This window comes from Phaenicophaeus curvirostris, chromosome 2 (assembly GCF_032191515.1).
Source record: "Phaenicophaeus curvirostris isolate KB17595 chromosome 2, BPBGC_Pcur_1.0, whole genome shotgun sequence".
Taxonomy (NCBI): domain Eukaryota; kingdom Metazoa; phylum Chordata; class Aves; order Cuculiformes; family Cuculidae; genus Phaenicophaeus; species Phaenicophaeus curvirostris.
The window spans coordinates 50999862-51019147 of NC_091393.1; the positions used below are offsets into that span (position 1 = coordinate 50999862).

Consider the following 19286-nt stretch of genomic DNA (forward strand, 5'->3'; position numbering starts at 1 on the left):
GTGGAGGCAAGAAAGATTGTGAGAAATAACAAATGGAATTGAAGTGCCAGACGTCATTAAGTTAGTCATTAAGAAGTTTTTAAGGGCCAGATTTTCACATGTGCCTAGAATCCTGCAGTTTCTGCTGAAAACAAGTGTTCAGCTCTTTTGAAAACTCTGACCACTTTATCTAAGTGCCTGAGCCAAAGAGCCCGGCTCTTCATAAAACCCGGCTTTTCAAATAGTCATTCTTTCAAAGTAACCCTTTGTAGATTATGGCTACATATCTGCTGATGAAGAATAAGCCCACAGGTCCTCCCCCTGAGCCTTCATTTGCCTTGCAAACTACACAATGCCATAGCTTAGAGGGCCAATGTTTATATACGCCTGGTGGATTCAGGGCATTTACACCAGCAATCAGGTTATTCAGGGACCAGCTCTTTCCACAGCCTGGAGCTGTGTCCCCCCCACACCCCCCATGCTCCCTCCCTGCCCTAACAGCACGCAGCTGCACCAGGCAAAGCCCTTTGCTGCTTTAGGAGCAGATGGGAACAAAAGAAGTTGAAACAGCAAAATGCCAAGTTCTCTGACATCCCTGCAACTTTAGCAGCAAGATTTCTCATCACCTCATGGAAACAAGCCTTCAGAGACTGCAACTCCCGCTGTTAAAATGAATGTGGAAACTCCATTAGTTTCTGTGGCATGGTGTCAGCCTCATATTCTGGCAGGGGAGAGAGAAAGGAAATGCTGTTCTCCAGCACAGAGCCGGATCTGCCTTCAGGAGCTTTCTCCACCTTGCTGGGCGTTCATGGGGCTGGGAGCACTGCCATGCATATTCATCCTGCCTTCTTTGCTTAGCAATACCCCTGTCAGTTAAGGGATGTCAGTCACCAGGAAAGAATGCAAAAAGGCAGTTTATGCGGTAATATTGTTTTTGTTTTTGATGAGGCCGGCTGCTGATCAAGCTCCCCTCATCATGTCAGCTTCAGAATGAATATTCATACAATGCAGAAAAGAAGGAAAACTCACCAGAGCAGAAATCTTTATTGCTTTTCAAAAACCTGTTGTTTTCTTCTACCACTACTCCCACCAGACTGCAGTCCAGCTTGCAAGCAGCGAAGCTCATGCAGGTTATTTGTATACTTGAACAGACCTCAGAGGTGTTAGGGTCCCTAAATCCCTTGGCTTCTCTACAGCAGAGGTGCACTGGCTCCGCTGGATCTAGCTTGATGAACCTTGGGTGAGGAGCTTTCCTGTAGGAGATGATTTTACAATGTACAGCAATGCACAGCATGAGGAGGCCATCCCTATTTCTTAAAGCTGCAGGGATAATGATATCAATGCAGTCATTTGCCTGCACAGAGACAGCAGATCCTGAATGCCAGTTTCTCCTTTGTGGGGATTCCAGTGGTTCGTGGTCTTTGCAGGGCTGAGGTCCCAGGGATGTGTTCAATCTTTCTCTGTTTCCACAGTGATCCAGATCAAGATTACCTTGTACAACAAGATAGAGACATTTCACTTTTGTTTTAATTCAGTCATGTGCCTAAAAAAGCCCTACACATATGAACTGTATGTACAGGGCACCTCTGTACTCACAAATTAAAGAAACTTAAAGAGTTTTCCTCACCGGGCAATATAATTTGGAACACACTTATGTATAGACAACAAATAAGCTTATTATAGCTCATCTAGGCATCACATAGGGGCAAACCCCAAGTATTTCATTGTGAAAGCTGTTTCCCACATTCCTGGTGCTATCAGTGGTAGCAAATCCAGTTAAAAGCAGGCATATTAAAGATAGCACACATGACAGATATAGCATATGTAAAGCCTGTAAGAATAATTGCAGAACTAGTCAAACTATCCAGCATGTTCATCTTAAATTGAGCCTATAGTAAGCATATGTTTAGGGTCTGTGTTTAGTGTATGTAATCTGTGTATGAGAAAAGGGCACAGGGACATTGTCACAGTAATAAACTCAATTAGCACACAGACTGCTGATTTTTTTTTCATGCAGGCAATTTAACTGAAAAAAACCCAAACCCGACAGCATTGAGACCAAAAGATATAATGTGCTATGCAGGTTTTGCATTGAATATCTTGGATTTACTTTAAGGACATTCTTTAAAGATTATTGATTGGGATTTTCAGGGGTGGCTAAATGACTTAAAAGGATAACTCCCACTGACTTGTTCCACTGTGTAATGGAATAAATCAATAACGCTTGTTTTCTCTGAGCTATTTAGAGCAAAACCCAATAAAGGATTCAGGCACTGTCGTATCTTTTGGGTCTTGGTCCTCACTCTGAATTTCAAGACTGTTAGTCTGTCATCTCGCCCCACTCCGTTGGACATGTGAGAGTCAGCTGTCCCAGGAAGAACCTGGATGCTAAGTAGGAATTATATTTGAAAACCTGCTCTCCTAGCTATCTAGAAGGCTGCAGACAGGGAACTGCTTAAGCTCAGTCCTGGTTCTGGTCCTCTGTCACACCACACTACTCACTTCCAGATGGGTCCTTCCCTGCTGAACAAAGCACATGCAAACACCTTTTCTTCTTGGGGACAATAGGCTACCATCTTGATTATCCATTGAATCTTGATACTATTTTTTGGTTCACAGTAGCAGAATTCAGAAGGAAAGAAAAAAACTCTTCTACTCCTCATGGGGTACTTAGGGTACACTCTGAGGAGACTGGGGATGTTGATCTAGCCAATTTCAACATAGAATTATTATTTTTTTCCAGTACCTGGGGGTGGGATCATTAGGCTAATCAGTAAGAGGTGGTGGCAGCACTTGCCAGAAGTATAATTCAACAAGGAGCCCCATTTCCTTGTATGTCAGGTATTTTCAAAGTCTCATTCAGTAGGGCATGTTCCTCAGAGGACCTAGGCCAAGAAATCTGTGGTTTCTTGTATCCTGGTCGGTTTGGGAGGGGAAGAGGTGTGAGGAAGTTCTGAGAAGTTCAGTTCATGCCTAAAAGCAGGAAACACCTTCAAACAAGGAGGCATCTTGTAAGTCTGGGTGTTGCTGGGGTTAAACAAGAGCAGGCTGTAGCATTCTTGGATTGAAATTTTTGTACTTCTGTTGCTTGACTCCATTTCAGCCTGTTATAGCTACCTATGTCCTTTATTGGTGCTAATTCTTACCCGCTGCTGGCAATGTGTTCTGCAGCAGTAAAGTCCACATGAAGGTATTTAACATGTGATGGGGTTACTACCCTGATTCAGAATCGAAAACTTCATAAGAGGATTGTGCAGCCAGTTGTATGAGACAAATATGCTCTCTGTTTTGCTGACGCAAATAAATCCTGAAGTGACTCTGGTGGCAGCATTCTGTGAGAAGGGAATAAAAAGAGCTTGCCAGAGCATCTGTATTTCCCTTCTGCCTTACAGAAAAGACATATGGATCTTCATAGGAAATTATAACCTCCTTGAACAAATAATAGGTAATTATATTCCTGACTTAGAAATTCTATAGCACATTACATATAAAAATCCTCATTTGGTTCTGCAGTTTTTCTAAAGCGCCCTGTTGAATCTCTTTCAAAACATGAAACTTTTACATTAGAGACCTCAGAGCTGCTCTTCTTGGTCTCATCAGATCTATGTGCATTCTCTCTAGCAGGTATTTTGGAGGAACCCCCTTCCCATCACCTTCAGAGGGACTGTCAGCACACCCAGGTGCTACCAGTCTTGCCTGGGCACCAAAAGCCCTGGTTGGGAGCAGCACTGCACCCAAGCCCATAGGCTCAAGGCTTGGTGTGTTAACACAGCAGGACACAAACACAGCCCTGCAGTGTCATTACTGCTGATGTCTTGGAGTGGAGTGGGCTGTGCTGTGGAGTGGGCAGGGTGCTCATGAAATCATCTGCTGCTTGTCCTGGTTGCTGTACCCACTGTGCTGGTTCCAAAAAGTACTCAGGCTGGGGAGATTTTGTCAGACATGTTTGCCTTCTTACCCCTATACCTCTTCCAAAGCATGACAAGTGGTCATCATTAGTCCCTACAGCTTCTATGAAGATATGTTTTTTTCAAAACACTGTACAAACAATAACTCATTAAGAAAATATGATTAAGATTATAAGAACCTGAAATCCCTTTAGGATTGCTCCACTGTAACCCAAAAATATCACATATAATTTCAGTGATACTTGCTCAATGGTTATTAAAAAAAAAATGCCCCTAGGTTGAAAAGGTGGATGGTAAATTGCAGCTGCAAATTAATTAAAATAATCAAACAAGCCAGAGGTAACTCCCACAGCAAGAGGGGTACTTATAAGGGCAATATTAATAGAGCATTTACCATCAGGGCTGCCTGGTTCTCTTTTAATAAAGTATCAGTGATTACCTGATCACTGCATTTTGTTCTTAATACAGCTATGTAGCCATAGAAGAGAGGGCTTTTATCAGTTTATTTAAAAGGTATAATTGACTTCTCAGGTTTTTGGGTTTTTTATTGAAGCATGATCCAACAAGTTACTTGCCTCCAACTACACATACTGCTTCTCCTTTCTCTGGTCTGAGATGAGCCAACTTTCTGGCACACACTTATTTGGCAAGGTTATCGCAATGATCTGGAATAAAGGTAGGAACACAGCAATGGATATGAGAAACTAACCTTTAATGGTTAGAAGCATCACTGTCCATTATGGTATTAACCTCATCGTATGTTATTGTGCTAGATTTATAGCAATGTACCAGCTGTGATTCTGCCCCCACATGGTATTATTGGAGAAATAAACTGGTATAGCTTGGTAATATTTCAGGAAGCCAAAAGATGACCCATATTTTTTGCTGCCACTCACACTCCTTAAAGGCACTCCTCATGCCAGAAAGCAGTGCTTGGGAATAAAAGCTTCTGACAAAATACTGGAACACGGGTAAGCTTGGAAAATGCAAAGAACACATAAAAACTAGACACCTCATGCACGTAATTGTATATTTATTTCTTTTTAAAGAACACTCCTTAAATGTATTGTAAGTCAATATACAAACTTGGTTTCACAGATTTATAATCCACTAAATAGCACAAAATATAATCCAGGTCGTTGCTTTCTTTCATCCGTGTGTGTGTGTTTGAGTGTGTGTGTGTATGCGCGCATGTGCATGCAACGCATGCTGCTGGTGGTAGAAGTAACCCACCACACATGTTCAAACACAAGCCCAGGCTGCTCCCGACTTTCCTCTGGAGTAAACCTCATCCCAATGGACACCCCACTCTGGAAGACTGCAGCTGTCTTGCCCAAGAAACCCACTCCTTGAAGCAGCCAGGGTGGCGGTGCTCTCTGCCTCTCAGGCATGGCCACGCGCCTCTGTCCACAGGATGGGACGGGATGGGAATCTCCTCTAAAGTTGACCTGGGAAGTGACCAGCCATGGTGTTCAAGTGTAAGGAAACACCTTTTCTTTCCTGCTCCAAACTGCTCTCTGACACATCAGGGCACCTCTGCATGACATCTACGCCCCATGGTCAGTCCTCATAAGCAGGGGGCTGCCAGGGCTCAGCAGGGTGCCGCTTGTCCAGCCAGTGGGCCAGCTCCTCACCCAGCCCCTTGCGGCTTTAGGGGCCTCGCCACCCAGCTGCTGGAGGCAGGGGAGCCGGACAAGCCACAGCTGGACGCTGCCTCCTGGCAGCCAGCAGCGCTCCATCTCTGCGGCTGGCAGCACAGCAAACTTCACCTGTCCCAGTGAGTTACGCAGACAGCACCAGTGATGCACTTGCACATATTTACATGGGGTGGAATGTTTTCCCATAGCTTTTTAAAGGAGTATATAGATCAACATGTTCACATAAGACCAAATACTTTTAATATATTTATAACTGTTTTATAAAGCTTTGAAAAAACTCACAATAGCACATTGTTTTACTTTAATGCTTTACGGTACTATCAGTTTAAAATCACAATCAGCACTTAAGTTATAGTCAATCCGGCAAACAAGAGACAAAAAAAATTACAAGAGTTAAGAACTGACTGATACATCCTTTATCTTTTTTTTTTTAACTAATGCATAAGTGCAGAATAAGATAAGATACTCTAGTTTAAATATCTTGTTTTACAATATACATTTTGTTCTAATTACGCAACAGTAAATCCCATGCTTCACATAGAAAAGCAATCCACAACATTAAGAAAAAAATTTACAATTTATGAAACAAAGTAAATAAATATTAGTATTACAGAATCAGAGCTGTACATAAAAGCTGTTCAGTTTTAATCATATAAAAATATGTTTTAGTGCAACCTCACATATATTGATGCTGTTTTGCTTTACATCATTTAGATCCAAGTGTCCAAAAAAGGAAAGAAATTACATTTATTACAAAGCAGATACACAAATTCTAAAATATGTACAAATTACTGCTAAAAAAATGCTTATAAGAATATAAGCAAAGTAAAGAAAAGGCACAAACATCTGTACAATTTAAAAGTACCAGACCCAATAAGAATTTCAAATTTAGTTTTGGTCAGGCTCATGATGACTTGTTATTTTATCTAATTCTTCTCATATAACAAAAGTATATATAATAGCAAACTACTGTAACTTAGAACAGGCATGCCATAAAGTTGAATACTTCTATTTCTAGAAAAAAAAAAGGTGGGGGTAAATGTATGGGTGAAAGTCTCCATGCATCTCAGATCAATGTGGCTTGCTTTTCTCAGATGACGGATCTTTCCTTTCCTGTGTGCTTGATGGGGGATCACTCCTGCTGTGAAAGCTCAATGGCCGGACATCCACAAAGCTCTTGCCGTAAAAGGTGGGATGAGCTAACGCAGTCTGTGATGTACCAAAACTGTCCTGTTCACCACCGTGCAAGTCAGGATGGGTGGCTGAGGCACAGGTCTGGCCTGGCTCAGATCCACTAAAGTGTTTAATGCTAAAATGTGCACTTTCTAAGGGTTTCTGGTGAGGCTCAGAAGGCCTCTGCAGCTGCTCCGCCCCATGCAGAACAGCTTCTTCTGTGGCGATTCGCAGAGAGGCTATGGCTTTTGTACAAGTCTGTATGTTCTCCTCCTGCTCCCTCTCGGTAGCTATGACACTGTCCTCCGATGTGCTCTGCGTCAGCAATAGCAATGGAGAGGAGGGTGCGCTGGAGGGAGCAGTGGGATGCAAGCTGTGCGGAGAGGTACGTTTCTCATGGTGCTTAGAAATACTATATGATTCTTTTGTAGGGATTTCTGCAGTTCCTCTTTGCTTCTCCTCAGAGCCCTCCCTCTGCAAGGCCAGAGTGGACGGAGGATGTAAACCTGAAAGGGCCACCGGTATTGAATGGACCATCTGGATACCCCCGATAGGCATCATGGGGATGGGTGCTCGGATCTGTTGCTGGGAGTGTAGTGGAAGATGACTGAAGACATAGTCGCTTGGACCTTCAGGGAATGGGCTAGACCCACGGTGCTCCATACCTCCTTTTTCTCCGTATACGTTGAAATAAGGCCCCTGAGACAAGCCCCTTCTCTGTAATCAGAAAGAAAACAAAAGAATTGTCAGCACTGCTACCAGCAAAATTCTTGTCTGGCTGCCAAACCACCTATCTGCTTTCCTGTCTAACACAACCTCCCATTCACACAGCACCTTTCATCCAGATAGAACCCAAAGCATGTGGAAAACTCCACTAATTCCTTATCCAAACAACGGAGGAGGTTTTGCCTAGCTCAGCCCTACAGGATTCATGCCTCTGAGGTGAAAGGCAGCAGCTAGTTAAGAGTGTTCAGCAACACAATGCAGCAACTTAGGTCAGGAAGTGAAGAGTATTATTTTCAACTGAAACTGAAGACAGAATTTGGGGTAGATAGAGTTTCATTCCCCAGGAGAAATTTGGCCAGGAGATCCATCTTACCCTCTTTTTTTTTTTTTTTTTTAAGTAAACTCTGCAAACTGTGCTGGTATTGGCAATATACACTGGGTATCAAGACTTTGTTGTAAAGAAATACACATCCAAACACTCCCTGCTTACCACCACTGCTTGGCAGTGCGGGATAAATCTGATTGCATGTAAGTATTTTCTGATGAAAGATCCTGCTCTAGAGCCTCAGAGAAGGCACTTGCTTCTCCTACCCCCCACCATAAGCTTTACCAAATCTTTGATGAAAAGAAGTTCAAGTGCCTCTGTGCAATGAAGACCCAAATTTTTATAGGCATTAAGGCAATGGAGCACCACCACTCTGAACTATCTGTAGTGTAAACAATAAATAAAAACAAAAGTACAGGCATTAGCTGTGAATGAAAGTGATGATGCTGTTGCAGGGAGACTCACCCACTCATAATGGAATTGAGAAGAATGAGGGATTTTGTAATGACTAATAAAAAACAATCTTGAATTACTGACATTTTCAGTGCCTTCCCATTAGTTCCTGCCTTGGAAGAAGGAATAGCTCTATCTCCATTCTGTATTAAATATGCCCTAGGCTTTTGAGTTTCTCTTTTTTCATTTTTAACTTTTAAAATTTGTTTTCCATCTGATGATTAAGTATCATTTATTGCCAACCAGAGGAATAATGATGATAGAAGTGCAGGATAACATTTTCATAATTGTATGTGAGATCTGCCCACACAACTCTTGGGAACTCCCATAGGAAATTAAATGAACAAAAATGCTTATCTCTGCTCTGCAAATTGACCAAATACCTATCAATTGCCCCAGAGCTGTACTGCTACCACAGTCTTGGTGTAGCAGCCCAAGAATTGTGCTCCTAAATGCCAATGCGTTAAAGTGGCAGCACTTCAGTGCTGGAAAATCCTACCTCTCAAGGCATTAAGCAACCTCTTGATCCCATCCCAGGGAACTAGTTTAGGGGGCAATTAAAGATACTGTTTCTATGTTGCCCAGGGGCTCAGCCTCACTGTGCTCAGATGCTTTGTCCTTTTCGATATAAATCAATATTGAGACAGAAAGGGTGACCCATAATCATCAGACTTGAACTTAAGAGATGTTGTTATTCAGAGAGTAATCTATGTTGTAAATTTTCCTACTCAGAGAGTAAGACAGTTGAGTCTCATAAAAGAGAAACTGTCCTAAGAAAGCATAGTGACAGCATGTTGTACCGCTGAATGGGGAAAAATTTACAGAATAAACTGCAGTTGCCAAGCCACAAGACACTGTTCACCTACCCTGTCAGTCCTTCCTATCACTAACCTCACCTTTGCACAGCTGCTTGCCCCCCCCCCGCCTTTTCTTTTCCTTTTTTGGTCTGTCAACCCATTTCTCAGTCATACTGTCCTCTTGGCTGTTTCCTAAGCCATGACATTTATCACTACTGCATCTGAAGTGAATTTGGGCTAAGGGAAATAAGAGCAAAAGCAACAAAAAAAAAGGAGTAAAACTTGTCGAAGAACAAACCTAGTCACATACAAATCTCTAATCGAGAAAGACATTGGCTTTATGTTGTAGCCTGCCACAGTTTCAAAAGAGAAGAGAGCAATAGTCAGTCCTTGTTGGACAGAGGTGGCTAACATGATAGAAACTGCTACATGCCTCAAGATAAGCAGTACCATCCAATACATGTCTCATATGCGTAATTTTTACATAGACAGTGACAGTGTGTGCATGTTCACTGGATGCCTTCCAAATCTGGCTAGGCACATATCAAAATATCTTTCTCTAGTTCTGGCAGATAAGTTTGGAAGTGTCCAACATAAATGGTTACACGCATTAAAAATTGTTCATACCTCTTATCCTGCTTTTATTTGCCTCACCAACATTTAGTATCTTCATAACTACAAGCAGACACATATATAGGTATTCACAAGGAAAGACTGAGTATTAGAGGACTTGCCTTCTTTTAACAAACATCCTGAGACTTTATCCTATTGACAGGGCGAGTATTAGATCTGCACAGTGCAGAAAGTAATGGTATCTTTTTGCAGTTAGAATGAGTTGCTGCCAGAACAGTGAGATAAGCCCCTCTTTTGTCAGGTGATGGGAATCCAGTTCGTTTCCTATTAATTCTCATTTGTGGCAGTTTAGCATATTTCCCTCCAACTCCAGGTGACATATAATTCCCCAAGCAACAATATTATGTAGGAGCTTTTCACTAAAATCTCTGACCTGGTCATGAAGCTAGACTGCCGCACCACCGCCTCAAGCACAGTTAGGACCAGCTTCACAGGTCCCCCAGAATGCCTCAGGGATGAGATGGGTTTAGTCCGTATTTGGTACATCACCCAAAACAGACGTGGGGGTTTAAGAGGAACACAGCATTTCAAAGCCAAGCATCCTTTACAGACATCCACCTGGCAGCCTCAGACCACAGCTAGCAAAAAGATGGCCAGTGGAAAACAATGTCCTTGATTATCATATCATAATGTACTTGAGGCTTTTTAAAGTTCAAAACCAGAAAATGGTGAACTCTATTGAGAAATTAAATAATACCATATTACCAATGTGCTTTCTAAAAGTCATGATGCTTAATAAAGTGACTATAAACCCGTGTGGACTTCAGTTTCAGGATCAGCTCCATTTGGAGACCCACTAAGAATGCACCATACCACCATACTTGTGCATCTACTTACAGTTTACCTGGACTTTAGAAGTTTTACACTGTCTCTCTGTACAGGAATGAACTCCACTCAAGATAATAAAGTACTGAGTGCTTGGGAAGGGATTTAATAGCCATACATCCAAGATGATCACAAGACCTTAAGTCCTACCAACTTTCAAGTGGATATGGAGGTGCCTAACTCCCTTCAGACCTTCTGAATACATTGAGACAGGCTTCAGACTTCAAAAATTAACGAGAGGTGCAACAAAACAGTAACACAAACAAAAATCACCACCTCCTCAAGCTAAAACAGTTGCTAGGGTCAAGTCACTTACAAGATACATTCACGATCTCATTGTGTCTAGCCCTGGCACTGGAAGAAGAGGCAAATGCTCTGACCTACACTAGGAATGGGGACAAGCAGGAACAGAGTGAAACTGTTGCTGCTGGATTCCATGTTCACAATGTAAGTGTTGTGGGATTGGAGGGGAAGGTTGCTTCGGACTAACCCTATACAGCCCCTTCTTGCTTATTTGAATGCCCACTCACAGTTTAAGTGCGCTTGCTGCACTCCTGGTGCACATTCTCTGGCTTAATTTCATCTGAAAATAAACCAGGTCACTTGACTCCAAGACTGCTCTGCAACATGAGTCAAAGCACAATAAATGTGATAACAGGCACATACGCTTGATCCAAACTAAAACGCTAACAGAGAGGCACTCAGGGTGCACAAAAGCATCTCTCCTCTTTCTTTATCTCACGACTGGCATAAAATATCTGGCAAAAAGAATGAGAAGTCTTCAGTAATGGTACCTGCCTCCTCAGAAAGGACAGAAACTTCTGGCATTGACAGAAGAGAAGATCTCAAGTGTATTTAGACAGCAACGGGGATCTGCCTTTAAATTTAAAGGTGGGCATTTAATTTGCCAAAACTGCACCAGCATCAACAAGAGCCTTAGGCTACTTTGGAGAGTATCCTGTTTCAAGAGCGTATCCTGTTATTAATTGTCAAATTAAAAAATGTATGCTTTTCTGTATTTTGGTACAATCTACAAAAAATGGTTACTTTCCCCATGCTCTTCTCCATCTCCTACAGAAATAGTGTCAATTGCTTTCTATGTCTTGCTTTCAATACCAGAGCACTTCACACAAAACCACCAGAGTGTGTGAACATTCAAGAGGAAGCAACATGAAAGGGAATTAGACCAGCACAGGCTGAAGAGACTAAAGCAAATATCAATTTCAGCAAAAAAGAAAGAAAACTAGTGTCCTCTGCAAACTGAAAGCAGCAGAAGCATAAAACCTGTCTTATTCCTGCAAGGAATGGGAAACCAATGCAGCTCTGGCATAGGAAGCAGGATTGTAAACTGGCATCTGCATCACTGATTGCAGTTGCTAATCATGTTCTGATTTGTTGGATTTCAGTTCTCTGAAAGTGAAAATCAGCCTTTATTCCTTTTTCTTCTCTGAATTCTTCATTTATAGCAAGCTCAGGTGTTATTTGTCTTCCCGCACACTCAGTATAGTAATTTGTGTTTCACCTAAACTCAACTACTGTTTGGCTAAAGTATGCCTTCCAGAAAGAAATCAAGATGGAGGAATCCATCTTTCCTTCCTTGCAGTCATTTACTGAGATGGGCAATCATCTTCACTTGTCATTCCTTCATTTGAAACTGCCTGGGCTCTGCTTCCAGTGACGCCTGTGTTCAGGTTCCAGTGACTGTACTGAGGTCTAGGCTTCTCTGTCAATACCCAACATGCCACTGAGTTACTGATGCCTTCTGTAGGACAAATGATCTTTTATACTTTTTTTTTTTCACTGCCACATGCCTGATCCTACCTCAAAAATAAGGTGAGTGTTAAACGCCCATCTGGCATGGTGGACTTTCCAAGAGAAGAAGCTAAGGGTGCTAAAAGAGTCTTCACAATGTGCTAAACGACTTACTGGAAGGTTTGCATAACACACAAGGCAAACATTACAGCAAGAACTGTCAGATGGCCAAGGGTCACTGTTATATACCCTTTTGCCAGCACCATCACACATCCAAAATCTCTACTACAGGATGCCAGCAGAAGTGTCTCATGCACGAGGATAGGAACTTGGGCTCCTGTACAACGTTAGCTGTAGCATCTCATATAATCCCTTTCATTTGATACTAAGACATCATGACTGTTTAACTGGTAGCTCTTTATCTTCTTTTTGTGCTCCCTTCCTTTGTCAGTAGGACTGCTAGCTGGATTTATATCCTCTCTCAGCTATACACCAATCACCCCTATGAGGGTGCAGCAGGGTTTCAACATATCTTTCCTGGAGGGACACCTGATCAGCCACCCCGCTTTACTGCACTTCTCACCAAACTGCCAGACCATGGGTCCATGACTAAGGTGTTGGAGAAATACCTGCATTGCTCTCTCCAACCCACACAGATGTTCACATTGCAGCCTTCCTTTATGCCCTTGAAAAGCTGGGAAAACACTTTTGGATCTGCCACGCTGGTGGCATCTCAGCTCTGTTTTGTCCACCTCTACTCCAGCCACCTTTGCCCAGATGCATGCCTTGCTCCAGTTCCAGGTGCAGGCAACACATCAGCCTGGCTCCACAAAGAAATTTACTCCAGAACTCTGAAAACGCTAATTTTCTGAGCTCAGGGTTCAGTTCTTCTCCTCTACAGAGAAGAACCACAAAGATTACACAAAAAAACAAGAGGATTGGCAATAGGGAAGCAGCGAGGAGAGGCCTGGCAGGAGGAGGGCAGGGAGGCAGGAGCCCTGAGGCAGTGGGAACCTGTCACAGCTTGCTCAGGTCGTATCCACACATATGAGCAGGCACTGAGAAGGCAGCAGCAGCATCAAACATGGTGAGGGAAGCATAATAAATAAATAAATAAATAAATGCATTGTGAGGCTATTCCTTAACTCTAAAGACCATATTTATTTGTGGAGATAGAGCTTTGTGAACACTAGAGCATGTCAAAAGTGCCAAGCAGGCAGATTCTGAGCGATGGTTTACTGAAAGGGAATAGCATAGACAGCAGCTGTGCAACTTTTGCATATTTCTATTTCCACTCAGACGGTTCTGTCCCTGTAGAAAGTGTCAGTCATGATGGCGCTTTCTGCAAGGCAGACAGCTGCCCACTCCTGTCACACAATAATATCACTTAAACCTCAGCCACGGTTCCTGATTTCAATGGCACCCTGCTTTTCTGAGAGGTTCCGTTTATTTTACTGTTTTTATTGCATTAAATAATACATTGGTGATAAGCACTGTACTACAGTAGCAGAGCCTTAAGCCCTGATCTGGGCTTGATCCCATCTGACAGTCTGGGAGGTAAAAGGTTTTACAGTACTGTAATAAGCCCCACATGCCACGTAAGCTTCCTAGGCCATTTTAAAATAAAGATGAGGTAGTTAATGTAAGCCAGCCTAATTTCGTTGCAGTGAATGGAGCTACTCAGCCTTGTACCAAGTGAAGATTTGACCCTTAGGCTCACTTCGTGACATCAAACTGAATCAGTATCCTGACTTGGTATCCACCTTGTCCAAATTTTTTGCATTCATTCCAGGACACCCCACTGAGGCTCAAAGCTTATGCCTTCTTTTACAAAGCTGCAAAATGTTTTTTAAAATACTATGCACAGATTCGGTAAGAGCACTGGTTTTGACCACAACAGTGAAAATACTCTTTCATACTTACTGAATGCCCCACTGAAATAGATTCAGACTGTAAATATTGACTCATGGACAACGCTGGATTATGGTATAAGCCCCTCCGGGGAGATGCTGCTCTAACAGAGGCCATGTATCTCCTCTCTCGCCTAGGAGACAAATCTCTTCGAACAGACACATCTTTTCCTGGTGACATTGGTCTCCTTGGTGACAGGTGACGTCTTGGTGACACGTCCCGTCTTGGCGATAACTCTCTTCTCAGCACAGCCTCCTTCCGCGGAGACAGGTGCCTCATGGGTGAAATATCTCTTCTGGGTGACAGATGCCTTCGGGGTGACAAATCCCCTTTTGGCATTAAATACCTCTTTGGTGAGTTATCTCTATAGGGTGAAGAATCATAGCCGGGTGACGACTGTCGACTGGAAGGTGAGAGGTCCCTTGGAGACGAACTAGGGTCTAACGAAAGCACATAATCCTCATCCATGCAGACAGGTATGTCTAACCTGTCTTTATCGGGCTCTGAATCAGTACTCTTGCTGTGGAAAAACCTCTGATATTCTGTCATCTGTGAGTCTTCACAGGAGTCGCTTGGTGTTATAAGCTGCGTAACCTGAATGCTAGGTAAGGTGACCAAGTAACTGATGAGGGAGGAGTGTCCCATGGAAAGAGAGCCCTCAGGGGAAGCCCCCTGTGACACCCCAGCCGAGTTCACTGACAGGGAGGAGAATCGAGGGGGCTGTGGGCTGGTGCTTCTTGATCTGGTTTTTGGTGTTGAGTCTCCCTGAGTATCATCAAAATCATCCTCATCTTCATCATCGTCGTCATTGTCATCACCATCCTCGCCATCTGACTCCTCCGCATCAGAAAATTGGTGCTCTGCTGACTGGCCTGCCAGGTTGCTACTTTTCTCCGCCTCCTGCTGCATGTCCTCCATGTTTTCTGAAACAACCATGGCAAGACAGAATGGTGAGCACACACCCCACCTCTAACATCTTCCACCACATTCACTGCCCGCCCAGCCTACCCATGGCTATCACTGGATACTCTTCATTTGGGATGGTTGCATAAAGCCATTCTTTATAGCTTCAAACCATAATTTTTCATAATACCTTAAAACTCTATACTTGAAAGGAAGTATGAAAAGCAAATTCACCCTACCCCACCTTGCAACTTTGCTAAATGTTGCCATCTCTCACATCTGAATTTAAAAGACTGGGGACTTTGTGTGAGAGAAATGACAATAGGTCATACTTCTATTTCATAGAATCATAGAATAACCAGGTTGGAAGAGACCCACCGGATCATCGAGTCTAGCTCTTCCTCACGTATCTTAATAAAAAATGTAACTCAGACAAATCGATCAGGTTTATTTTTTATACTTCCTGTTTATTAAAAGGATGACTCTTAATTAAAAAATGCCCCAAATACTCTTAATATATTTTCCCATGCCAGCCACTGTGCTAAAGTGCAACGAGTCATTTGCATACTCCAGAGGCCATTCCCATTAAATTAAATCATTCTGACATACCTGCTTCCTCAGTTTCAGCATCATCTACAGATGTCATTGATACTCCAAGCTCTAGGCATTTTTTCATGTGTGCTTTAGACTTCATATGTTTTGTCAGATTTCCTATGGATCAGAGAGTAATCTAATTAACACATAACAGCAAAGACTTCCAAGACAGATTTTGATGTATCTTAACTCTGTTACCCTCCAAATCGGGGTGGGGGGAAGGTTAGTTTTTAAAAAACACAACAGACAAAGCTGACTCAGCCAGCCACATTTCTCTCAGAGGTCATTTTAACGGGAGTGGGGTTTTCTGTCTTCAAAAAAAAAAAAAAAGAAAAAAAGTTGTTTGTTTTTTTAAAAACCCCTAAACTCAGAGCCTGAGAGGCATATAGGCACCGCCCCAATTTTCCCCATGGCATTTAGGTACCCCACCTTGCTTTTGGATGTTATGTATCCCTGGGCTCACTCTTCATGAGACGTACAGGTTGCCTAGACATCCATCGAATTATATCCAATGCACACCAGCCATTCAGGGCTCACACACCTAGTTTCACAGGGGTACTTTCAAGGTAAGACCTCTCCCATTTACTTCACACGCAGGTTCCAAATGTTCAGTGTCTCTGAAGTATTTTGAAGCAAAGGTATCCCACAAAAAAGACATTTATGGGAGATTTCTCTATGCAAATTTACTGTCTAGCTGCAATCTCTGAACTGAGAGGAGCTGTATCTACAGCATTCACCTGGGATGTGGGAAATCCAGATTTAGCTCCCTGCTTTTGAGTATGGATCTGAACCAGACACAGCAGGGATTTGAAATCAGATCTCCCATTCCCCTGAGGGAGCAATCTAACGCTAGAATATTGACTTTCTGGAGTGCCTGTCTTAGTCTGTTTTTTCACAGATAAGAAAACTGGGTTGAGACTGGCCCCAAGAGACATTTCACAGCAAAGAATTTTGAGCACAAAGCACAAGCTGGAGAAACAAGGATATCACCCTAATTCATTAGTCACTTCAGTCACATTTGCAACACCTAAGAAGGAAAGCATCATACTAGCAAATCCTATCCACTACGAAGACACAGTGCTTCTTAACTTGAGGAAAGCACTCTCTGAATGTACCTGTACTACTTTTGGGACCCCAGTTGGCATCTCCAGATGGTGCATATGGCACATGCAACCTAGGAGCAGGAAAACTGCACCACTCAGTTGGAGGAGTACTTAGAAGCTCACAAGCCAGGCTTCTCTCCTCTGACTTTCAGTCCCAGCTAGTCCAAGTAATTCCCCTTTCAGTAAGAGCTTCTTATTGTTTCTGTGCACTGAATGAAAAGTCTAACTTGGCCGCTGATGCCTCTGGATGGCCGATGCTCAGGGCGTACACTGAAAACCCAAGTACCTCTGAAGGTCTGTCCCCTGCTATTCATAATAACAACAATAGTAATGAAGCTAACAACTGCTCATAAGCAGTAACACACCAGTTAAACAATTCTTGTACTTTGAAGGCTGAGTCTCTTCCTACTCATGCCCTTCTTGTGCAATAGCATACCACATCCCTCCTGTTTCTTCTCTGCCAGAAATGCCAGCCTCAGCAAGCAATATCACATTTCTTTCCACGCCATCTCTTCTGCCTGGAATGCCCTCTCTGAACACAACTGCAAAACCACAATCCTCCCTAAAGTCCCTCCTCACAACCCATTTCTCCAGCAATGTAAAATGTAAACAATGATCTGAAAACAGCTAACCAGATGCCCTATTAGTACTATGAATGAGCAGCTCTAGTCTTTGTCTCTACACTCCATGTATCAGCTATTCCCATCTCTGGCAGAGGACTAAGTGCTGGAGTCATGGGAACTATTACAATTCTCAATGAAAACAGCCATGAAGCCGCACTGTGATCTTGAGAGAAATTTTCTTCAGCTTCCTCTCTCCCCCTTCAAGTAAGTTCTGCACTGGGACCTGAATCCATTTCCTTGTCTGCCAAAGGGAAGCTGAGAACCTGAGAATGTAATGCTCATTTGGACTGTGCTACAAAGAAATGCTACCAAAGAAAAGGTTTTGTTTCCTTTAAGGAGATAATTGCAACACAAATCTGAATTCTGAAGAATATAATTATCTGTGGCCACAGGGTGACAAATGGAAGCTTTTTTTCTGTGCTGATAAATACATGTGAACACGAGCTATCAGATCTCTATTCATAATTAATGTCACAGTAGATGGAGTGGCCCATCAGGGAGACATACATTATTTAGAAAATTGAAACTGACCCACTGTAAAACCCGTGAAGGCATGCTTTCCTCAGAAGATGATGCTCTGCTTCTACATTATGTCATAACAAGCATACTCTCCTGGTAACATTTGAGTGTTGCTGCAACTAAGATTTGCATCATGTAACAATTTTGGCAGAAAGCATTATTTGTAAAGGTGATTCTTAAGCTACTGCATTTTCTCTGCAGACAGATGGACCAGCCAAGAGCCTATAGCTCTTAATGAAGCTATTCAAGGAGTCTTGGAGTCTCACAAAATCCCTGGATCAATTAAACAGAAGAGAAAAACCTCTCTCATGAAGTCCCAAACACATTACAACAATAATTTTATTCTGAAGAAAATTCTTCCCTTGATTGCAAAAGCTGTTTGGAATCTAGATGGCAAAATAGCTCAAAGTTTGTCTGAGAAGTGGCAAGAGCTCAGCAAAAAGGGTAAAGTACCTTTAGTTTTGAAGGCAAAATTGCACAACTTGCATACATAAGGCCGGACATCAGTATGCGTGCGGATATGTTTTTTGAGCATGCTTGGCTTTTTGCAGCGAATTCCACATTCTTCACAAATGTACTTTCCTCGTCCACGACCTCTGACATAGACATAATCCTCATTTGATTTATACCTGTTGGAAGAGAGCAAGCATTTAAATCACTGTAGGTCACATACATGCACAAACATCATCTCATCCTGATTTTGTATATATCTCATCACAACAAATGCACAGAAGTCCATAGGAACTACTGAATTTTCAGGCTGGAGCTCAAAGTATTCGCCTTTCAGGGAATGCACTGGTCACAATATATCTTAACAATATGTGATCAGATGGTTGCAGTATGAGAATAATATAAAAACCTTGTCAGGAAACAGATTAGCAATTTAAAACACAAATCTGCAGGTTGGATTTATTTCAGTTAACTGTAGTCTTGTACAAAGGATGCATCTACCACCACTGAAAACAGTGTCATTTTGCAGCACAGTTCAATTTAACTACTTTAGTATATTTATCACTTGGGATCAGGTTAATCACATCCTGGAAATGCCTACTTCTCCCCATTAAGCATAACTGCCAAGGACGTATGCATTTACAATACAGATACCTGAAGTTCCCAAAGATGGATCCCTCCCTAAGGGACACCATGTTGAGCTCATTCAGGTACATGCTGCTTTAGAAATAAAATGGGAAACTTCCAACCTGCATACTTAGCAGAAAGCTGTTAAAGGAATTTTTCTTAGCACAGGCGTAAGCGTTCCATGCTATTTTTGCTGATTACATAGAGTTCAGTTAGATAATAAATAAGATATGCAAATCTATGTATAGCTGTACATTGCCTTTACTATGATGATAAATTGTTAATATTGAAATCTAAAAGTGCTCAGGGGATCCACTCAGGCTGTTC

At 42.4% G+C, this 19286-nt stretch overlaps 1 protein-coding gene across 1 annotated transcript in view; it reads right to left on the reverse strand.

Moving 5' to 3' along the window:
* Nucleotides 1-5661: 5661 nt before the first annotated feature.
* Nucleotides 5662-19286, reverse strand: part of HIVEP2 (HIVEP zinc finger 2) — a 49939-nt gene continuing 36314 nt past the window's right edge. The window contains exons 5-8 of the mRNA XM_069852019.1: nucleotides 18336-18511; nucleotides 15653-15754; nucleotides 14153-15063; nucleotides 5662-7435 (exon numbers count right to left, since the gene is read on the reverse strand). Of these exons, the coding sequence (XP_069708120.1) occupies nucleotides 6617-7435; nucleotides 14153-15063; nucleotides 15653-15754; nucleotides 18336-18511 (2008 nt within the window). The 3' untranslated portion in view covers nucleotides 5662-6616. The remainder of the gene's footprint in view (nucleotides 7436-14152; nucleotides 15064-15652; nucleotides 15755-18335; nucleotides 18512-19286) is intronic.